At 45.4% G+C, this 21005-nt stretch overlaps 1 protein-coding gene across 1 annotated transcript in view; it reads right to left on the minus strand.

Annotated features, from left to right (window-relative positions):
* Positions 1 to 428: 428 nt before the first annotated feature.
* The window catches only part of LOC148525200 (uncharacterized), a 42399-nt gene continuing 21822 nt past the window's right edge, over positions 429 to 21005 (minus strand). The window contains exons 5-13 of the mRNA XM_088471137.1: positions 12634 to 12688; positions 11541 to 11737; positions 10199 to 10305; positions 8748 to 8915; positions 8237 to 8328; positions 7792 to 7854; positions 6868 to 7003; positions 2793 to 2984; positions 429 to 578 (exon numbers count right to left, since the gene is read on the minus strand). Of these exons, the coding sequence (XP_088327263.1) occupies positions 429 to 578; positions 2793 to 2984; positions 6868 to 7003; positions 7792 to 7854; positions 8237 to 8328; positions 8748 to 8915; positions 10199 to 10305; positions 11541 to 11737; positions 12634 to 12688 (1160 nt within the window). The remainder of the gene's footprint in view (positions 579 to 2792; positions 2985 to 6867; positions 7004 to 7791; positions 7855 to 8236; positions 8329 to 8747; positions 8916 to 10198; positions 10306 to 11540; positions 11738 to 12633; positions 12689 to 21005) is intronic.

Here is a 21005-nt window from a genome sequence, read left to right on the forward strand (position 1 = left end):
GAGGAGGACACAACAGATGTTATTTTGTTCTTGAGGAGGACACAGCAGATGTTATTTTGTTCTTGAGGAGTACACAGCTGAAGTTGGTGGAGGACACAGTAGATGTTATTTGGTACTTGAGGAGGACATAGCAGATGTTGGTGACTTGAGGAAGACATAGCAGATGTTATTTGGTACTTGAGGAGGACACAGCAGATGTTACTACTGTGATTGTTAGTAAACAGCAGATGTTACTACTGTGATTGTTGGTAAACAGCAGGTGTTATTGCTGTGATTGTTGGTAAATAGCAGGTGTTATTGCTGTGATGTTATTAATCAGCAGGTGTTTTTGCTATATTTGATGATAATAAGCAGATGTTATTGCTGTATTTGATGTTAATCAGCAGATGAAAATTGCTGTGATGGAACCAGGCAGGATGTTATGCCGATCACTGGCTGTCCAAGGTTTTCCACCGGTCACTTACAAACGAGTAGCCACGGAACCGGCCCTCTTCCACCTCAGTTACTGGTGGCTCCCGTGATGCTTGAGGTGGTACCAAGTCATCCAGTTTATGATGTTTACAGATGGTAACTGGGGTCTATGAAAAGGAGACAAATCAGATCCATCATGTAAACACAAAATAAATACACAGCTAATTGGGCTCTTTGTCACTGTGTCATATTAAAGAATAATTAGATAGTGTGCAAACTCTGCTTACTATACTATATTATGCTATACCTGTAGGTTGCATGATTATATAAGCAATCAATATATTAATATTAGATACTACTGTAACCAGATATATGTATAATGGTAACTAGATGCCTCACTGACTTTGGGTTGCTGTATAATTACTTTGTAGTCTGGTTTTAATGTCAATGCATGTTGCATGTGAAAGGAAGAATATTGCCATAGGCAAACGCAAGGTTTTTTTTTTTGGTTGCCTGGAAACCCACTCTCCAGCCCACACCATGACATACTTGCCGACATTCAGCTCCCTCCTTCCAGGAGGGAGCTGATTGTCAGCTAACAGTGGGGGGCGTGTCTGGATATTAATGTCACATTGGGGGCAGAGCCGGGACCCGTGCGATCGCATCATCGTGGCCCCGCCCCCTCTTCACAATGCCTTTAAAAGTAACATATACAGCTAATAATAAACATATACTGTCCATGTGTTTGCAATTGAATTTCAAAAACATTCCATAAAATATTCTCCTCATTCTGCATTTGGCCACAACATTTTCACTGCAGTAATTTAGCCGTACTGCGGGCCTGATCCAGCAAGGATGACAAGTAAGAGATTGCATATACCTGTCCACTGCGAGAATATGCTAATGACTGTTATCTCAATGCTGTCGCACAGCCAGCATAGAGACGCCCACTACCGCTACCTAGTAACATCGGCCCCTCACGCACAATTACAGCAGGTCTGACCTTAATCAGAAATTGCTAACCTTGTTGCATGCAGTGTGTACAGAAGCTGTGTATGTCATCGCAGTGGCTAATTTCTGCACGCCCATGCAAACGGACAGACATGCCTGCGTTTCACCAATCACTTCGCCGTCACCACCCCCAAATGCTCACAGCCTGTCACTCACTCTGCGATGGATTCCTATCTGCGTAGGTGATCGCGGTGTGATCGCAATGCTAACTCGTGCAGTGCATGCGCAGTACGCACCCTCGGCCGATCTGCATACACTGTTGCAGTTGCGATCCGTAATGAATCAGGCCCATTGTCCCTACAGATTCGCATTTGTGTGACCATTTGTACAATGACTTTCATCTCTCCTGATCACCAGCATTGTCTATGAGATAATAGGACTGTATGACGGAGCACATATTGTGTACATTCCTATATTGTACATATACTTACAGGCTGCATTATGAATGGGGGAGATGTCCTGCCAGCCTCCAGGTCTTCCCAGTTAATGGGCAAGAAAAAATGATGATCTCTGATGTTGATATACAGGTGGTGCCTTCTTTCTGGGGACTTGCATAGGAACTAACAAAGGAATAAACAAAAAGGTATAGAGTGTTAATGGCAGATAAGCACTAGCTGACCAATGTCATACCTTTTCCTTATGCTACTTTATTCTCAGGATGACGTATAAAATATTACATTTTGTTTTACAACTACATTTGCTGGCGGCTTATGCAAGGTAACAGCTATTCTTCTAGTAATATAAATATTTATAATGTTACTTATCTGTCTCTATTGTTCCATAACGTATATGACCTGCTCACTTACTTATTATTTACTTTCCTTACATAATATGGAAGAACAATGCTGACCCTGACAGGGGGTTACCCAGGTTTGGGCAGCTATTTGGTTTGGCTCTGTCCTCTACCCCATTTGCTAAGTGCTTCCCTTTTCCTGCGGGTGCATGCTAACTGCTTGTGTTGCAGTGCCAGCTCATTCACAGTGTCAGGAGCCGGGTGCTGCACTTAATACTACAGTGCAGCACCCGGCTCATGTCACTGTGGGGGAGTGTCAGTCTGCACCTTGGTGTCACCCCTCGGCGGGTGACACCCGGGTGCAGTCCGCACCCCCCTTGTGACAACACTGTCAAAGCCTAAACCAATTACAGCTTCATGATAGCTCCCTTTAAATTGCGGCAATCTTCTCAGGGCACACTAGTCATCCTTGCCACCTTGGTTCTATAGTTATAAATGAGAGTTGTAGCTATAACTAGGTGGTGGCATGCTGACTGCCTATGCTAGTATTAATGTATGTTCTCAGACCTGTGCCTTATTTCCCCTGTGACTGTATAATCTCCTGACCCTGTGATAAGCCTGTATACTGCATACTCACTCGCTTTAGGATGTTAGTGATGCCAGGACTGAGTTCCTTTGGGTAGACTGGGTCATCATTGAGGACAGATTTTATAACCTCAACAGACTCTTCACCACAGTAAAAGGGTTGGTCTCCTGTGGCCATCTCAAATACCATGACACCCAAGGAAAAAATGTCTGCCATGGCATCATATGGATTCCGTCTAAGCATCTGTGGAAAAACAGATGATTAGTACATTGTCCAACCTGGCAGGAGGCACCGGGTTATGCTGACACCTCTCCTTTTTGTGCATATTGAAACATCTGATGGATGGAAGAATGTCAATGAACATATACAGGCAATTACACAGACAGCATTCAGCTGAGGGTTTACGTGAGAGAAATCAATTACTAAATTAAAATACTGTTATTATGATAAATAATGACCGTGTATAATATACTAGAGAGCCAAAGCAAACAGAGGCAAATGAGGCAATCACAGCAATAAATATGGAGAAAGTGCAATGGTTACTGTTATATAGGAATATGATCATGTACATAAAGCTGTGGTGCCCAGTAGAGTAGTCAGCAGTTGGTATACATGGAGTTGCAGTGTGATGCTGGCACATTAGCGGGTGGAGAGACTTGGCAGCATTACTCGTCACTAGAATCCTCTGTGAATGATGGAAGACACAAGTGACGGGGAAGCTACTGATACTTTCAGCCGCTTATGTCACAGGAAGTGCTGGATAAGCTGCAGCGTGCAGAAGTACACCTGGGGGACTGCAGAGGAAGGACAGCTTGGCCATCTTTTTGGAAACTATTTAAATATGGAAGTGGGAACATCAAGAGGGGTGAGAGCTCCCTGAATGAATGTACCACATGGTGATAAGACTCATTTGGGGAATGAATACCCTGTGGAAGCCATTCATACACTGTACTGCCTACTATATATTGTTACTGAATCATTCCTGGTATAGGCTTTTACTTTTTGGTAAAAGGTTTTTGTTAATGTAAAATCACTCATCTACTAAGCTCTCACCCGCACCTCTCCTCCCTACATCTCCAGCCTCATCTCCTCACATGCTTCCTCCCACCCTCATCTCTCTGCTAATCTCCCTGATCACCACTTCCCACTCTCACAGTCAGGACTTCTCCTGGGCCTCTCCTAACCTCTGGAACTCCCTCCCTCACTCCATTAGTATTTCATCTGCTTCCCAGCCTTTACGCCTATTGTTTTCATTCTACCCTACTACCCTCCCTACTACCTCTACAGTTTCTGCCCATCTCTACTTTACCCTCTTCCTCTATTGTGTCCACCAATATCCCCTATAGATCATAAGATCATGCGAGCAGGGCCCTCTACCCTTTTTTCAATCCCTACATAATTATGCTAATTGAACATTGTAATGATTGGGTCTATTCATAAATAACAATGTTCCCATGCACATTAGCATTTCATGTCGCCGCACATCACAATGATAACCTCTTTCTCTGGCCAAAACCTCAACTTCACTGCCTAAAAATTTGTTTGCAGTTGGACTGGCCACGGCCTCTTAGTTGAGACGGACATTATGAGACACCATAGGGTTGCTCAGAAGTTCAATTCTGGGACCGATGTTGGGGCTATTGTATGTAAGCAGTGGATCCGAGACACCGGCCGGTGGGCATCTCTGTACTTAAGACAGCGGCTGAGTCATTAACATATTTTCACAAGTCCGCTGCAACTGAAATCTGTTACAGTATGAATACAGTATGAATGCAACAGCTGCCAGCTCTGCATCAGCCCCTATGTAACATTGTTTACTTGGATATTATGATTTAAAAGGAGGGTTGAATGCGCTCAAGCGTAATGGTGGTAGGTATGTTCCAGTGTGCTGTGGTGGTGGTGAGTGTGTGGGGGTAGATAAATGGGGCGGCAGGGTTGGGGCGGGTGTTGGGTGGATGGTACATGGGGTGGTGTTGGTTTCTAGAATGTGTATGTGGGTGGTGGTGTGGGTGTGTAATGGTTCAGTGGAGTGCTGCACCTTTGTGCGGGAGTACCGCGTCCTGCACTGGTTAGATTGGTGATAAGGGGGGGGTTAAGGTGCGCTCTGCCTTGGTGTTATGGTATGGTAGATGGGTGTAGTCAAGTGAAAGGGGAGGAGATGAGAAAGGGGGGGGGATATGTAAAATACATTTTATTTCTCCCCACCTTTCTCATCTCCCCCCCTTTCACTTCACTACACTTGGATATATTAGTCTGTGCCTATATAATTTTGTGTCACTTCTCTTCCTCTTAAAAGTATTCTTCTGGACTGTGGGTCTGATTCAGAGATGGACCCTAATGCTGCCATGAATGTGTACACAGCGACTGTGCAAGAATATGTAAATGTCACAGTCACCTAGATTTGTAACGAGACGCCCACTGGTGACTTCACAAATCCAAGTACTGTACAAAGACCCAGCATTAGTCATAGATCAGTCCATTATTGGGAATCCTAAGTAACCCTATTGTCACACAGAGGCCCTCATTCAGAGCTGCTCGCAAAAAGCGAGCGCTCGCTCTGAATGAGGGCGGCCGCTTTTGTTTTGAAAGGCGACCTCCTGGCCGCTCGCTAAGCTGTGGGTTACCACCCACAGCTTTAGCAAGTGACCAGGTGATGGTCGTGATGGTCGAAACCATCATGGCCATCAGGGCTTGCGAAGAGACCCTTGCGGTAGGGTCTCGTCTAACCCAAGCCCCAGGTAGCTTACTGCTCTAACAGAGCAGGAAACACCCTACTGACATCACTGGTGATGTCAGTAGGGCCGCCGACAAACGGCAGGTGTTCCTTCAGGAACGCCTCCGTTTGTCCGGCCACCCCCCACCCCGCCTACAAAACAGGGCGAGCTGTCGATCAACATCGACAGCCGCCCCTTTTGTAGCGAGCTCCGGAGCGAGTGAATTTGTCACTTGCTCCGGGGCTTGCGCACGCGCACTGTGAGCGCTGCGCGTGCACAGGCACTCACCATCGGCCCGCTTGCGAGCGCATAGCGCTTGCGAGTGGGTCTGAATGAGGGCCAGAGTGTCCACAGCAACTGAGACCCCGTAACCATTTTTCTGCATATGGGATTACAGACAATGACATGCACCCAAAATGGTCGCCAAATGCCTCCCCCTTTACTCCCCCTAAATGTTCCCGGCCTGCCAATCACACTGCAAGAAAATAGTCGCTCCAATCGCTGGCGGTAATGGAACTTGATACATGCGCAGATTCCAATAATCCCTCAGTTGCGTAAACATCTGCATTGCGGTCCTGATCCAGAGTAGTATGCAAACCCGATGGTATGTGTACTACTCCAATGTTAGAAGACTGATGCATGTGCAGGATCTGTACTACACAGGCGCCAGTCTCTACTGCAAGATCTCTCACAGTTCCCCAAAGCTGCCGCCTGATTCACAGGCTGCGGTCATATGGGGGCGGGGAGTAGGTGGAGCCGGCCTCCATGTCTTTTCCCATTATTTTAGGAGTGGCGAGGCCAGGGTCTGCGTTTTCCAATACAATCTTCCTGGCCTTGACTATACAGCTGCTACGGGCAATCTGAGTTACTCAGATTGCAGGTGGTCTTGAAGAAAATCTAATGCTGCATCTTAGGACACAGCACTTGTATCTGCAATGCTGTCATGAGGCCTCTATGTACACCAGACGCTTCCTGCTGCATTAGTATATCAGTTGTACGGTATTGCACAACTAATTCAGCTGTGCAATACCACACAACGCTGGCTCAGGCCCTGCATCCATCCCTGACTCAGAGCCTGCGTCCATCCCTGACTCAGACCCTGCGTCCATCCCTGACTCAGACCCTGCGTCCATCCCTGACTCAGACCCTGCGTCCATCCCTGACTCAGACCCTGCGTCCATCCCTGACTCAGACCCTGCGTCCATCCCTGACTCAGACCCTGCGTCCATCCCTGACTCAGACCCTGCGTCCATCCCTGAATCAGACCCTGCGTCCATCCCTGACTCAGACCCTGCGTCCATCCCTGACTCAGACCCTGTGTTTAGATATCATTAAGAACCAAGATTTTTTCGATTAATAGTGAAATGGAGATACAGTATGAGAAGCCTGTAGACAATGAATCTGTGACTCACCTCTGGGGCCATGTAACCCACCGTCCCGGCAGCTCCGACCATCTTCTGGCCATTGGTGTCCATTACTGCAAGGCCAAAATCGCCAATTTTGGCATGGCCAACTGCATCCAGGAGCACGTTCTCCGGTTTGATGTCCCTGTGAGGAGAATGAGTGTAAGTTCTGCCTGTCAGACAACTACCAGCTGTATAACTTTGTTTGTTACAGAGAAAGATTCCCAGAGACACAATAAGAACCATGTCAGCGTCACAGTGGGAAGAAGGGATCAGTGATGTATAACATGGTGACTGTAGGGAGGCAATCACTGTGACTGACAGCTGCATAGAGTCACTATGGGGCCTATTTATTAGTTATCAGATTTTAGACCTAATAAACATAATTTCTTATCTATATCTATAGTGGCAGCCATTGCCGTGCAGACATCCTATGGATCCCTTTCCCAGGAACTATCTGAAGATGGTGTTAGCTAATTGGGTCAAGCTCCAGAATACTTCACATTCCAGAGTTTGGTATATTCAGCATATACAGTATGCAGCCCCCGGAGAAACCTATAGAAACCTATGGGGGCTGCTTTTGTGATTAAAATGGGGGATCACAGTAGATATCCCCAACATGTGCTGAGGTCCCCTGTACACTTCCAGAGGATCCTTAATATTTGCAGGTACCACCTATAAATGAGTGTTTTCAGGGGAAATCTATGATAAATAGGTCCCTATGTATGTGGTGGGATAAAGAGGGAGATAAGAGGTTGTGTGAAGCAGTCACAAGAACCTCGCCCTACATATCATGTAACTCAAGAATGAATGATCCCACATTTGCAGAAAAGGGCAGAGACTTCTCTATAGCCTGACCCCAGCAATATAATAGCTATACTGTAACTACATATAGGGGGTTACTGTATGTGATCATTAGAAATAATGAGTTACCTATGGATAATGCCCCTTGAGTGGAGGAATTGGAGCCCACAAAGAATTTCTGCTGTTAAAAATCTGATGAGGAAGAAATAAAATAAATATTAATAGCAAATATTTTAAAAGTAAAATGACCAATAATGAGATAGTACATTCCCCCTGATATAGTATCAGAGTATGAGTGACACGTGACATATTATTATCACACATGCTCTCTGTATGGCTGAGTAACACAATGGAGCCCCTGTATCCAGGAGACTCTGTATTATACACAGACCTATCACCATGGACACCTATAAAGGCCCAGCCTGGATTTGTTAGGCCGCATAGGCCGGACCCTACTGCAGTCCAGGTGCAGGGATGGAAACACTGATGTTACTATTTGTCATATCAATAATAATAATAATAATAATAATAATAATAATAATAATAATAATAATATACCCATGTTCTCTCTTACCTGGTAGTGGCATCACCTAATGGGGCACTCCTATCTATTAGCTGGTACAGGTCTCCCCCACTCAGGTACTCCATGATGAATATGACATGTTCCTGTATAAGAATCAGAGAGCATGATATAAGTTACATTATGGACATTACTCTGACACACAGCAGATTATAATCAGTAATACTCAGTCACCGCTAGTGATGTGAATGAGGCCCAATGTATACGCTGTATCCAGCCCTTCTTCTGTCTGAGATGGGCCTCTACATATATATAATGCACACAGGACACGGGGTAAGTGATTGAGTCAGTGCTGGACAGTGAGGAGCACGGGATGAAGTATCCCAGATACTAAACAAATGTACAGAATTAGGATAATAAACATCTGTGTCAGAATAATGCTTTATACAATATGTGCCATTGGAATTATGCCGGGGTCCTATCATGGTAAAATAATTGTCTTGTATTACACAAGATGCTCTTCAGAAGTTAGTTACAATTATGACAGAGTGACAGAGACTCTTACCGGGGTCTGGGATGCTGCATATCCATGGGTGAAGAAGGAGCTGTTGCCAGTGACCTGCAGGATGTCCCGCTCTATAAAAATAGGGTTCTTGCCCCTGAGTAGTGTCCTCTTCTTCACCAGTTTTACTGCCAGATGTTCTCTGCTGTTGGGGTGGGATGCCAGCAGTACCTGCATGAGACAGAGAATTGTACTGGTATGAATACCCCTTTCCCACTGCTGCAATAACCCAGGTCACAGCTCAGTGGAAAATGGTCCTGGAAAAATAACCCGGATCAAGTGATCGAGGAATCCAACCCAGGTCATGACCAGAGTTGATATCAGAAAGGAACTGAGTAACAATCACTGTAAACAGCATGACCAGAATCGCGATGACCCGTGTCATGCCTCAAACCAGGGGATTGGCTGGCTTCAGAAACGCTTGGAGATTACATCAGCTTCAAATGTCCACTGTAATGCTGGAAGACCGGGATCACGGAATTCCGGGTCCGGTGTTAATGGCCGAACCCGGGATATAACTCAGGTCCAGCTGCTGGTGTAAAAGGGGTAAAACCTGGCTCTGACCCGTGCTTACTCCGTGCTCAGTGCTGGGTTTTTGGTGGGATAGGGGTACAAGAGTTAGAAGCAATTTGCAACGTCCTTTAGCTGTGGAACCTGCCAGGCTGACACTCCCAGAGATCATTGTACAGACAGGAGACGGCAACATAAACTGACCACAGCAAGGTGAGAACGTCCATCACCCTGTAGGGAAAAGTATAGGGGATGAGCGTCTCCCCTGAGCCCTGGATTGTAGATCTTTTGTACCCAACATTTATTACAGAAAACCCAATCTCCCATCTTGTAGATCCTTGTGGGTGTACACTTGTTATTGAGATCCCAACCAACCATCACCAGCTTCTCAGCCCCTATAGTCTCTGTAATAGCCTGTACACAAGCTGGACAATGAAGTGAGCTTAGTTGGTGACTGTTCTGGGCTACAAAATGTAAGAACAATGGAGCCCCAGCTTTGAGCAGACAGCACCATATCTATCACTGACCTATTACATGTAGCTCAGCTCTGTTAAAACGCAGAGCAGAACTGTCCCCTAGCACCTCAGAGGTAACAGAGGATTTCAGCGCAGGGAGTGGTACAACAGGCTGCATGATAATAACTAATATCATTGCCATGCATGTGTGCCCTAGCTCCGCCCTGACTCCTACACTGGCCACGCCCCTGTCAGCTGCGCTAAGCAACAGTCCAAAACCATATATGGGAATGTGCCACTGTATAATTTGCCTTATTACATAGGCCCCACTGTATATTTAATTGAGACTAGAGCTCCCAATGTAAGCATCCCTGTGCATGTAATGATAGATAATTATATGATATAGTTATTAAATTTAAAGCAAAGTTCTTAAGTCATATTTGCTGCAGTGTTTACAGGTAAGTCACCAAATCAGTACTGATAACTTACCTTCCCGAAACCGCCCTCTCCAATAATACTGTGGTAGATCAAACGCTCCAGTATATGAGAGGTGGCTGGTATCTCCGGGGGGCTGGCTGGAGGGGTCCCACTTACACCTTGTGGCATAAAGAGAAATCAGATTTATTGACTGATATAAACACAGATATTTGGCATTTTTCATTAACATTTTTTACATAATTATATTGTAGCATAGAAAGTATTTATACCCTGATTTTATATAGTATCTGGTAAGAATATTGTTATGTTCCTAATTATATGTTGTTGGGGTGTAAGAGCAGAGCCGTAACTAGACTTTTTGGTGCCCTGTGCCAGAAATAGCATTGGCGCCCCCCTCATTTTCTAAAGGGACCTAATGCACCCAAAAAAGGGGAATGGCCTCATGGGGAAGGGCCAGGGAAGAGGTAGGGGAGGCCAGGAGATGCTGGGGATGAAATAAGAGGAAGCTACAAGCAAGAATGATAATAAACAGAAATTTGACAGGACCAAACACCACCCCCTGACCTGTGGTGCCCTGTGCAATGGCACCGGCCGCACTACCCTAGCTACGGCCCTGTGTAAGAGAAATTAAATAAATGAATAGGGAATAGCTGCCAGCATTGGATAGGACAATGTAACAGTCACAGGTGCTGCAGAATAGTAATAACAAGGTATAAAGATGTTGCAGAGTTAGGTGATAGGGAAAGGACGTGAATGGTGGTGAGAGGTGAGAACATGACGTGACCGTATTGCACATGTGCACAATTTGCACCAGTATTGTGAGCATCAAACACTTATCACCCCTTGTGCTGTGTGGTGGGGATCAGGGGTGTTATAAGTAAGTGCAGCACAGTCCTGTATCTGGCATCTCCCTGAGCATCACACATATTAGGGTCAGACTTATGTCAGACCTGTGCGCTCTGTAGCCATATGCTCAGCGCTTACACACAGGAGGTGCAGGAGCTACACTTACCATGTAAGTACTAACCTACACCTCACTTACTTCTCTATTACATTACATGTGGGGGGAGATGTATCAAACCTTCTATCTTTAGAAGATTTGATACATCTCTCCCTTATTAGTGTTTTCAAGCAAAAAGCTTTTTACCTGCTCTTCCCTTTTTAAATTTCTTTTGATGGTCTGGGTCCTCACTTTTGTGAGTTCTCTTATTGCCCCTCTGAGCTGTGAGCTCTATGATGGGAGCACTGGGTCCCTCTCCTGGGCTGTCATGTCTCAGCTCCTCCTTCTTTTTCTTATTGCAGCCAGTGTCCCCGGTCTTGTCTAAGGGTCTCTTTACAGCTGATCTCTTGCTGATGGTGCTGTCTACCTTGGGCCTCTTATTAGGGGCCTCACCTGGCTGCTTTGATGTTCTAGCCTGGTTCTTGTTGTTCTTACACGGATGGTCCTCTCTCACCTGAATATCTCCTCCCTCTGTGATATTGGGAGAATCTCCTCTTCCCAAACCTATATCCTCCTCCTCATTACTACTACTACTCTCCTCCAGCTCATTAGTAGCAGACCTGTTGGTGTTCGGTCGCCTTTTCCTCTTTCTTGATCTCATATCAAGATAAATCAAGAAAAATAAACAAAAATTCGCTAAGCACGAATAAAAACGCCTTCACACTTCAATAGGTGAAAACACACAAACGTATCTTATGCAGGTAATCAACTGAGCCATCAGCTCTATGACATCATAAAGCAGCTTTGTGACATCAGCAGCTGCTGTAGGCCCAGTGTCACTGCCTGTTACCCACAGTCCCTATAATACAACCATGTTTATATAAATTACTGGTAGGCCCTGTCCCAAGCACTATGATGGGAATCTTTTGGGGTCCAATGTGTGACCCAAATCTCAAATGTAATGACTGTACTTATTTTGCCTATAGGCTGCTATAGTGTGATGCACAGGTAACACTCAGCTTTTATTTTATATCAGTAAAATTATATACAAAATTGTTAAAATTTAGGAAAATATAATAATAGAGCAATCTTCGTGCCAAAAAGATAGGAAATTATGAAATAAAAACTAAAGTATTTCTATTCCTGATATATCTCAAAAACTTTCTGGGGCTGGTACAGAGTTGGGTGCAATGCAAAGAACATGTATTTGCACCTTTGCATTGTAACATGGTTGTCCAGGTGCTTTTTTTTAGTTGACGTTGCTCCCAACTTAGGGTCAAATGTAATTGCCCTCGAATTATGGAAGCCGCCATGATTCCGGCAAGATAGTCTTTACATTTAAACCGATAATTAGTTTAAAGGCAATATCGGCTTTAATTCTAGTGACTATCTCACCAGAATTGTGCCGGCTCCCGTAAATCGCAGGCTATTACATTTGGCTAAGAGACTTTAATATCTACACTATCGGTCAAATGAATTCCAACACCCCCATTTTTTTCCGGGTTTATTGAAATTTCTGCAATTCAAGTCCAGTTAATAATCTTACATAGGGAAGCCGTGAGCTGTTAGAGGATATGGAAAAAAGTTTAGCTTAGCCAAAACTGGAAAATAACGTAAATTTTAGAGTTATAAGAAAACACCTTTTCCAGGGAACAAACAATGGGCTAAGACCTTACAGCTGTTCTGCAGCAATGACAAAGAGGCTTGTCTGGGCCATGATGTACCACCAGTGGTCTACTGAAGACTGGAAGAAGGTCTTTTGGGCTGATGAATCCAAACTTTAAATCTTTGGCTCATCATGCAGGGTTTTGTACGATGCAGAGTAGTAATTCGAAATTGGCGAAAACGGGATGCGGAGAAACTCAAACAGGCAAAAAGTCCTGTAGTTTTTTGGGAAATCAGCCTGACACCCCCCAAAAGATACTCTGACATGGGGGTTTACTATGGGTACCCCCGATTAGCCCTGCTAAAGGTTTTGGGGTCTTTGAATGGTCTCAGTAGGCGCTATTTAGTATCTGTCAACAAGTGGTGAAGAATAGCATTTTACAAATTTTTTAGGGAAAGTAAGTATTCCCATCAAATTTGGGGTACATGAAAATGGGTGCAAGCACATTTTAAAGTCAAGCATTAAATAGCACCAAAAACGTACCTTCAGCAAGCACCTGCAATCAAAATTACACCTCCCCCATACTTGCTGACCCCCCCAAATGCTATTTCGCTAGTTTTTGAATTTGTACTCCCCTTTGATTTTTTTTCACCCATTTATTGAAAGAGCTTTTTGGGGTGTCCTTTGTGTTTTTTTTTTGTAATTTTTGACACAGTTAGCATCAGGGGGGGTGTCCAAAGGGTGCAGGGTGGTTCCCGCAACGTTGCACCCCAAAACCCCAATTCTGCATTTTTTTTCCGCCAGTTTTTCATAGGTGAAACTTTTTTGCCTATTACATTGCATTGCATTATCGTGCCAGAGAAAAGACGCTAAATTTGAATACGGGGATAAATGAAATCGGCGAAAATGAAGTCATCGCGAAAAAGTTTAGCTGAAATCGACTTTTCGCTCCAAATTGAATACGGCCCTTAGGCTGAAACACACCAGGAACCAGCGGCTTGCTTAGTAAATAAACCCCTGTGACACCAACTGTCACTATATAGAGTAGGAAGCGTGATCGTCTGGGGCTCTTTTGCTGGATCTGGAGTCAGCAACTTGCATGAAGTTACTGTCACCTGGAACCAAAAGGGCGACCTCAGCATTTGTCTGAGCCTAACTGGTCAAGAGTTCATCCTATAACATTAACCTGAAACATATGTCCAGGCTATGGGGCAGATGTACTAAGCTCTGGAAAGTGCTACATTGCAGAGTGATAAACTACTAACCAATCAGCTCCTAACTGTCATTTTTCAAACACAGCCTGTAACATGACAGGAGCAGACTGGCTGGTAGTTTATCACTCTCCAATTTATCACTTTCCAGAGCTTAGTACATCTCCCCCTATGTCAGAACTGCCTTCCGCGGAAAAGAATTAGACGGTAGGCTTCATATCATGGAATGGACAGCACAGTCTCCAGACTTAGGGCCTGATTCAGCTTTGGGAATAGAGTAAGATATAGCAAGTAACTGTGAACCAGGACAAACCATGTTACAATGTAAGGGGTGCAAATACATATATTGTGTTTGCATGTTGGGTAAATACTGTCTGCTTTTGCATGTAGCCCACAAATACTGCACAGCTTTATTTTTACACTACAACTCAGATGACAGTTTGGGCTCATCCCTCCCAAATCTGAATCTATCTGCACATTTTACATCTGCCCCACCTGGAGTGCAGCATGGTTTTACCAAGGTGCACAGTTACTTGCTATATCTTACTCTATTCCCAAAGCTGAATTAGGCCCTCAAACCCAATTGAGCTGGCTTGGGATGAACTGGACAGAAGGGTAAAAATAACCAACCAATAAGCTCAAAACATTTGTGAAAACTTCTGCATCAGTGGTGGAAAGAACTTCCCGAACTCTGCGCCTGATTCAGAGATGTACGTAATGCTGATATTTACACAGATTGTTTTGTGACTACGCTCGCATAGAGGAGTCAATCGCAGAGTGAGTGACAGGTAGTCAGCGTTTGGAGGAGATAACGGGGTGATTAGAAAAATGCAGGCGTGTCTGACCGTTTAAACGCTGTTTATGCCTACCCATGGCTCATTCATGGGTGGGCATAAATGAGCCATTGCGATCTCCTTCGCAGCATGAGAGCTCTTTGTGTCACTCGCTGTGTTTGAGACAGGTCAGACTTGCCGCATACGCTGCATGGCTGCCCGTTCTGCGTCGATGTTACCGATGTTTACGCTGGTGTGAGACATTGGATGTATATGAGAAGGCAGCAGTGAGCTGAGAATGCTCGGGGAAGCTTTGGAGACATTAGCATATTTTCACAATTGCGACCCATGCAAAATCGCAGCTCTGATATAGGCCCTCTATGTGATTTCATTGTAGAAAGAATGACTAAGGGCTCTATTTATTAACATTATTTTTACTAAACTAAAGTGAAAAAGAGCATTTTCACACCCTTTTATATTATTTTAGTATCACCTAAAGTTACTAAAGGGCAATTGGAGTAGAATTCGTAAAATTCTACTCCAACCCCTAATTATCACTTATTTTTAGTAAGCAGATCGCATTTCCCATAATTGTAATGGAAAATGTGATCTGGCCAAAGTTACTAAAAATAAATTGTGAAAAAATACCGGGGAAATCCCTGTGATAATAACGCCTCCTGGAGGTGGCGTTATCCAGGGTCTTCCCCAGTTACCGAATTCCTGCTCTGCTCTAACAGGCAAAGCAGATGCCGGAGTCAGCTCCAGTGATCAGCTGTGTGGTCTAAACAGACCACATGCTGATACACTGCAAAAAAAAAGAAAAAAAAATTAGAAAAAAAAAAACTTACCAGAGTCCAGGGACCGGAGGTCGGTGCTCCGGTGATGTCCTCCCCCTGGTCAGCTGGTCTCCCATCCTGCACTGGGGCCCGGTCGTCACCTGACCGGGTCCCAGTGCAGGATGGGATGTCAGCTAACCGGAGCCATGGAGGACATCACCGAAGCACCGAACACCAGAGGTAAGTGTAATTAAGGGAGGGGGGTCATGGGGGGCAGGGCTTAGCAGTGGGGGTGGGGCTTAGTGACGGCTGGCCGTCTCATGCTCAGGTGCTTGTCATGGTATTTTTGTGGACTGTGATAAGGCTGCGTATGGGATTCGCAGGGATAGAGCTTTATTGCAAGCTCTGGGCCTGATTCAGAGCCGCTCGTAAGCGGCCGCTCGTTCGCTCCGAGCGATGTTCGCACATCTGCGCATGCCTATGGGTTGTAATGCGCATGCGCCAACCAGTCAGTGCGGTCGGAAATCATGTGCTCGCAAAATAGCCAATGCCTGCTAATTTGAGTGACAGAATGAGGCGTTTGTGGGTGGTAACAGGGGAAGGTGATTGAAAACGGGGAGTGGAGATCCGAACGCAGACGTGCCAAACGGTCAAAACGGGCGTTTTAGGGTGTGCATAATTAACAAAGCAGCGTCATCGACCACGTCACTTGGTTGTCTTTTAGCCTGAACTGCTCGCATGATTGTGGTAGGAAAATGCTACCACAAGAATAGCGAGAAGTTCATACGCCTTTCGATGTACTGGATTAATCAAATAAATAGCGGAGATGACGTATGATGCGAGCGGCCAAGGGGCGTCTTTACAAAATAGCGAGCGCATGTTTTGGACGCTTGCTCAGACATAGAGGCGTCAACAGACCGCAAAGAGCGAGCGCTCAATTTAAATAGCCAGCCCCTTTTTCTGAACGAGCGTCCGCAAATAGCGTCCGGCTCTGAATCAGGCCCTCTGTCCCTGCAAGGGATTTTTAGTAAATCCCTGTGATATTGCCTGAATTCGCAATGCGAATTCAGTCGGTAATATCACACTACCATCTGCATTGAAAATGCGTTGTAGTAAATAGAGGCCTATGAGTCAAAAATTTTGATTAAAACTTGTACAATGAGACAATAAACTGCATGCACTTCACTAAGAACTGGAAAAATGTGGGCGTTCTAAGGGCCTGATTCAGAGCCGTTCGCTATTTGCGGTCGTTCGTTCAAAAACAAGGGGTGGCTATTCAAATGATCCGTTCGCAAATTGCAGTCTGTTCACACCTCTAAGTCTGAACGAGCGTGCAAAACATACGCTCGTTTATTTGTTAAAAACGCCACTGGCCGCTCGCACCATACGTCATGTCCGCTATTTATTAGATTAATCGAGTACATCGAACAGCGTATGAACTGCTCGCTATTCTTGTGGTTGGTTTTTTCAACAGCTATTTTGCGAGCAGTTCTGAGTTAAAAAAAAACAAGTGACGTGGTCAATGACGCTGCTGTATTAATTATGCACTCCCTTAAAACGCCCGTTTTGACCTTTAAGCACACCTGCGTTCGAATTCCACTCCCCCGTTTACAAGCACCTTCCCCTGTTACCACCCACATACGCCTCATTCTGTCACTCAAAATAGCAGGCACTCGCTATATAGCGTACAAACGATTTTCGGCCGCACTGACTGGTTCGCGCATGCGTACTAAAAACCGTAGGCATGCGCAGATGTGCGAACATCGCTCAGAACGAGCGTACGGCCGCTAGGGAGCGGCTCTGAATGAGGGCCCAAATCTTTTAAATTTGTACCCTATATTGGGCCTGATTGATCATGGATCGCAACTGTATAAATTAGTCTGCGACTCCATACGCAGCCTGAGCTTACATTGCATGCGATGAGGTTAGCAAATTCTGAGTAAGGTCAGACCTGTAATTGTGTGTGAGGCTCCGATGGTGCTCGATGTTACCGATGGTTTTGCAGACTTGCAATGTATTACAGATGTGAATAAGGTGAAGTGGGCGTCTTTATGTTATGCTGTTACGGGAATGCGATTGCAAACATTAGCATATTTTTGCAGTGTATCTCTGTGCGTAATTGCAGCTACGATCGCAATAGCAATTTGTAATGAATCAGGCCCTGTGTTACTTATCTCAGGGGGAACACTGATGGTAAGTCTGGTCACTGGGTGATCCTTAATCGACTCTAGTTTTCCGATATATTGATTATATGTATTATTTTTATAGTATAAATCCTTAAATAATATTATGGGGTGTGTCCACCATTATATATGTGAGAATGATATTATACAGTGGTAACACTGACATGCATTGTGCTATTGGTGCTTCAATAAGTTGTATTTCTTATGTCTCTATCTCTAATGTGAGTATTTAATAATATATATTTATTATTGTAATGTAAGAACTCGGGGGAAGAAGATCCCTGGCACGTGCTCACTGTCAGAGTGTCCCTAGCAGGGTCCTCCTTCTGAGTGCCATTGAATACCATCAGTAGAGACCATCAGTAGGGTCCTCCGGCCGTTGTCACTAAGGGAGAAAAGAATGAACTATTCAGCGTGTCTCATCCTTTAGGTTGCCAAGCAAGGGAACACTCATGGTTGATGGTGACCTTCACCGGGAGGATAAACGGTCATCACAGGTGCTGGTGCCTCAGCCACCCAGGTATCACCTAATAGTGCTTGTGCACAGGGAGTGAAATGTGGGTGTACAAGGATCACTGATACAGGAAGGAAGGGGACAAGGACAGGACACACACATAGTTTATACTCACCATTGCAATACTAGTTACCCTGCTTGAGGGTCAGGCTGCACCTGTGAGGAGATATTACACAGCCACAGTATCTATAAACCTAGTAACGGCTGATGTGTGCCCAGTGTGTGTGATCATTATACCATAACAATATAAACACTTCAAACTTATCTAAGAATAAACACACAGAGACAGTAATGGATTTAAAACAGGTCAGCTATTTATTTAAGAAATTAATTCAATTATTTTAAATATTGTATGGTGGCTGGAAGGACGGCACTTACACAGAGCAGCCCAACAATGCAAACTCAACAACAAAAACAGCATTGCGGGCGGAGTCCACCCTGTGGTTGTCAAACTCTGCACTTGGGTATCAAGCATAGACCTTCTACCAAACACAATCCCATCCTTAGATTGCTGTACTGCCCCCGTAGAGGTGGTACAGTACTTCTCTACACATAACAGAAGGTAAACACACCCACTACACCCGGGCTGATGAGAAGCCGTACTTCCCGCCACACAAAATTATAGCTAACAAACAATGAAACCCAGGGTACGGGAGGGCAGGCAAATGATTCCCAGGAAAGAGGCCTCAGGCTTGTAAGCCTGGCCTTACATAAGCTCTGTCCCTACTCCTCCCACTAGGATTTAATAGGTTGGGACCAACACAATAGTCACCACCCTGGCCAAAGCCCAGCCTCCTGGTGTTGGATGGAGAGAGGAAAAAACAAAACAACTTGGCGAGAGGCAGAAACCTGCTGAGGGACTGTATGTTTGGCCGAATTAGTCCATCTAGTCAGGTAAAATAAAATCCCTCAAGACCCCCACTTGTTACAAGCGACAAGTGGCAAGTATTACCCGAGTAGGATGGACAGGGGTGACATAACAAGACAAACTACACACATATAAAACAAGAATAACAAAGAACAAACACATGACACATAGACAAACAAAACATTAAGAAATACGCAACAGTAGTTTCGGCCAGAGACCACCAGCCTAACATAACGGCTATAGCAATGATCTGTGAAACCGACAAGCCAGCCACGGTGGCAGAAGTAGCTGCGCCAATTCTAAAAGAATGGGTACCGAAATCCCCAGGGGAGAGGCCAATGTGAAGCAAACAGCGTCTAAATGAATTGGAACTGATATTTGTTAAGAAGTGAACCGTCAGCATGAAGCAACCATGCACCGCCAATTAGAGGCTGCAATGCTATGTAACGTTTTGCCAGATGTACTGGGCAAACACGGTCATTTTTGCAAGCAGCTAGGGAGACCCACTGGCCACGACCCATTGATCAGTTTTAGAATGCCGTATTTAGCACAGCACAGCCCCTCCCCCTGATACTGACGCAAAAACGGGACATGGACGAAACCGCCAATTTAGAAGGGGCAACTAGTTCCGAAATTCGGTAGGCGCCATGACACGCCATCGAAAAATGCTGAACAGAAAAGATTAGACTTAAAATGGGAAACCACCACATCCGGAACCGCAGCTATAAGCTTAAGCAATAGGGAATATCGATCAGCCTTCATTTATTAACTGGCTGAGGAGAGTGCGAGCCCAACCCTTAAGGGTCTTAATAACGGCAAAGCTCTTGGTAAGGTTAGGACGCCCCTTCAGTCGCGAGAATAAAGAAATACCCACCAGCATGCCCGCAGCTACTGCACGGGACCAATCGGAGACGTAAAGACTCCAAACAAAAGAAAGCATTGAGCAATGCGTGCTCACACCACTGCGTCCGTGGTGATGGAGGTAGCTGTCCCATTCAGACCAAGCCTTCTGAAGGACCGCGACGTAGCCGGAGCATGGGATTGCTAGGCTAGGCCCTCCATGCCGACTCGATGACCTGCCAAACATAGGGGGGGGCAAGGCTCACCAACTAAACAAGCCTGAGGAGCAAGCGGCCTAAACCTGTCCCACTGGAAACAGGAGAGCGCGTCGGCAATGTTATTTGTCCGAGGTCGAAATGTGAATCGCCTTGAACAAAATGTTAAATTGTAAGCCACGCAGCACTAACTGCGTAAGCAAGCTTAAGGCAGGCAACGAAGAGGTGCGCTGTCCATTAACAGAATGCACAAAGCCAAGGTTGTCACATCTAAAAACAAAACTATCGTGCAACTCAGGGGCGCACAGTTCCAGCGCCACCCTAATGGGAAACAATTATAGGAGTAGCAGGTCTTTAGTTAAACCCCTGGAAAACCACTCAGGCGGCCAAGGGGCAGCGCACCACGACCCTCGAAAGTAACACCCAAAGCCCGACGAGGCAGCCGCTCCAGTGAACTCCTGTAACCGATAGCTGGGGACCGAAGGGGGCAGTCACAAGAGAACACCATTAAAGTCGGCTAGAAAAGAGAGCCTGAATTGATAGATCTCTTTTTATTATTTCATCAGATAGCCAAATAAAATGTGTGTGCCCTACGAACACCTGCGGTGGCTCTCAGGGGCTTCCTGGAAAAATACCCTACCCATGGCAATTACCCGGCATGAGCAATCCCAGGAGAGATTGCGCTTGCCGCAGTGTCAGCTTACCCGCAGACAGGCAATCCTGAATGTAAAGTTTTGATTTGAGAATTTTTCTCAGCCAGGTCTGCCACAGCCATCCGAGGTATCGCTTACGATACCCAAATAGGACAACCGGGAGAGGGGGCCCAAGGTTTTTTTGCGGGCAATCGGAACCCAAAAAGGAAAAAGGGGCCTGAATGTACCCCATTAAAAACCCCGCAACGTGGGGAATCAGCAGGGCCGACACACAGAAAA

This window comes from Taudactylus pleione, unplaced genomic scaffold (assembly GCF_031769625.1).
Source record: "Taudactylus pleione unplaced genomic scaffold, aTauple2 ptg000110l, whole genome shotgun sequence".
Taxonomy (NCBI): Eukaryota; Metazoa; Chordata; class Amphibia; order Anura; family Myobatrachidae; genus Taudactylus; species Taudactylus pleione.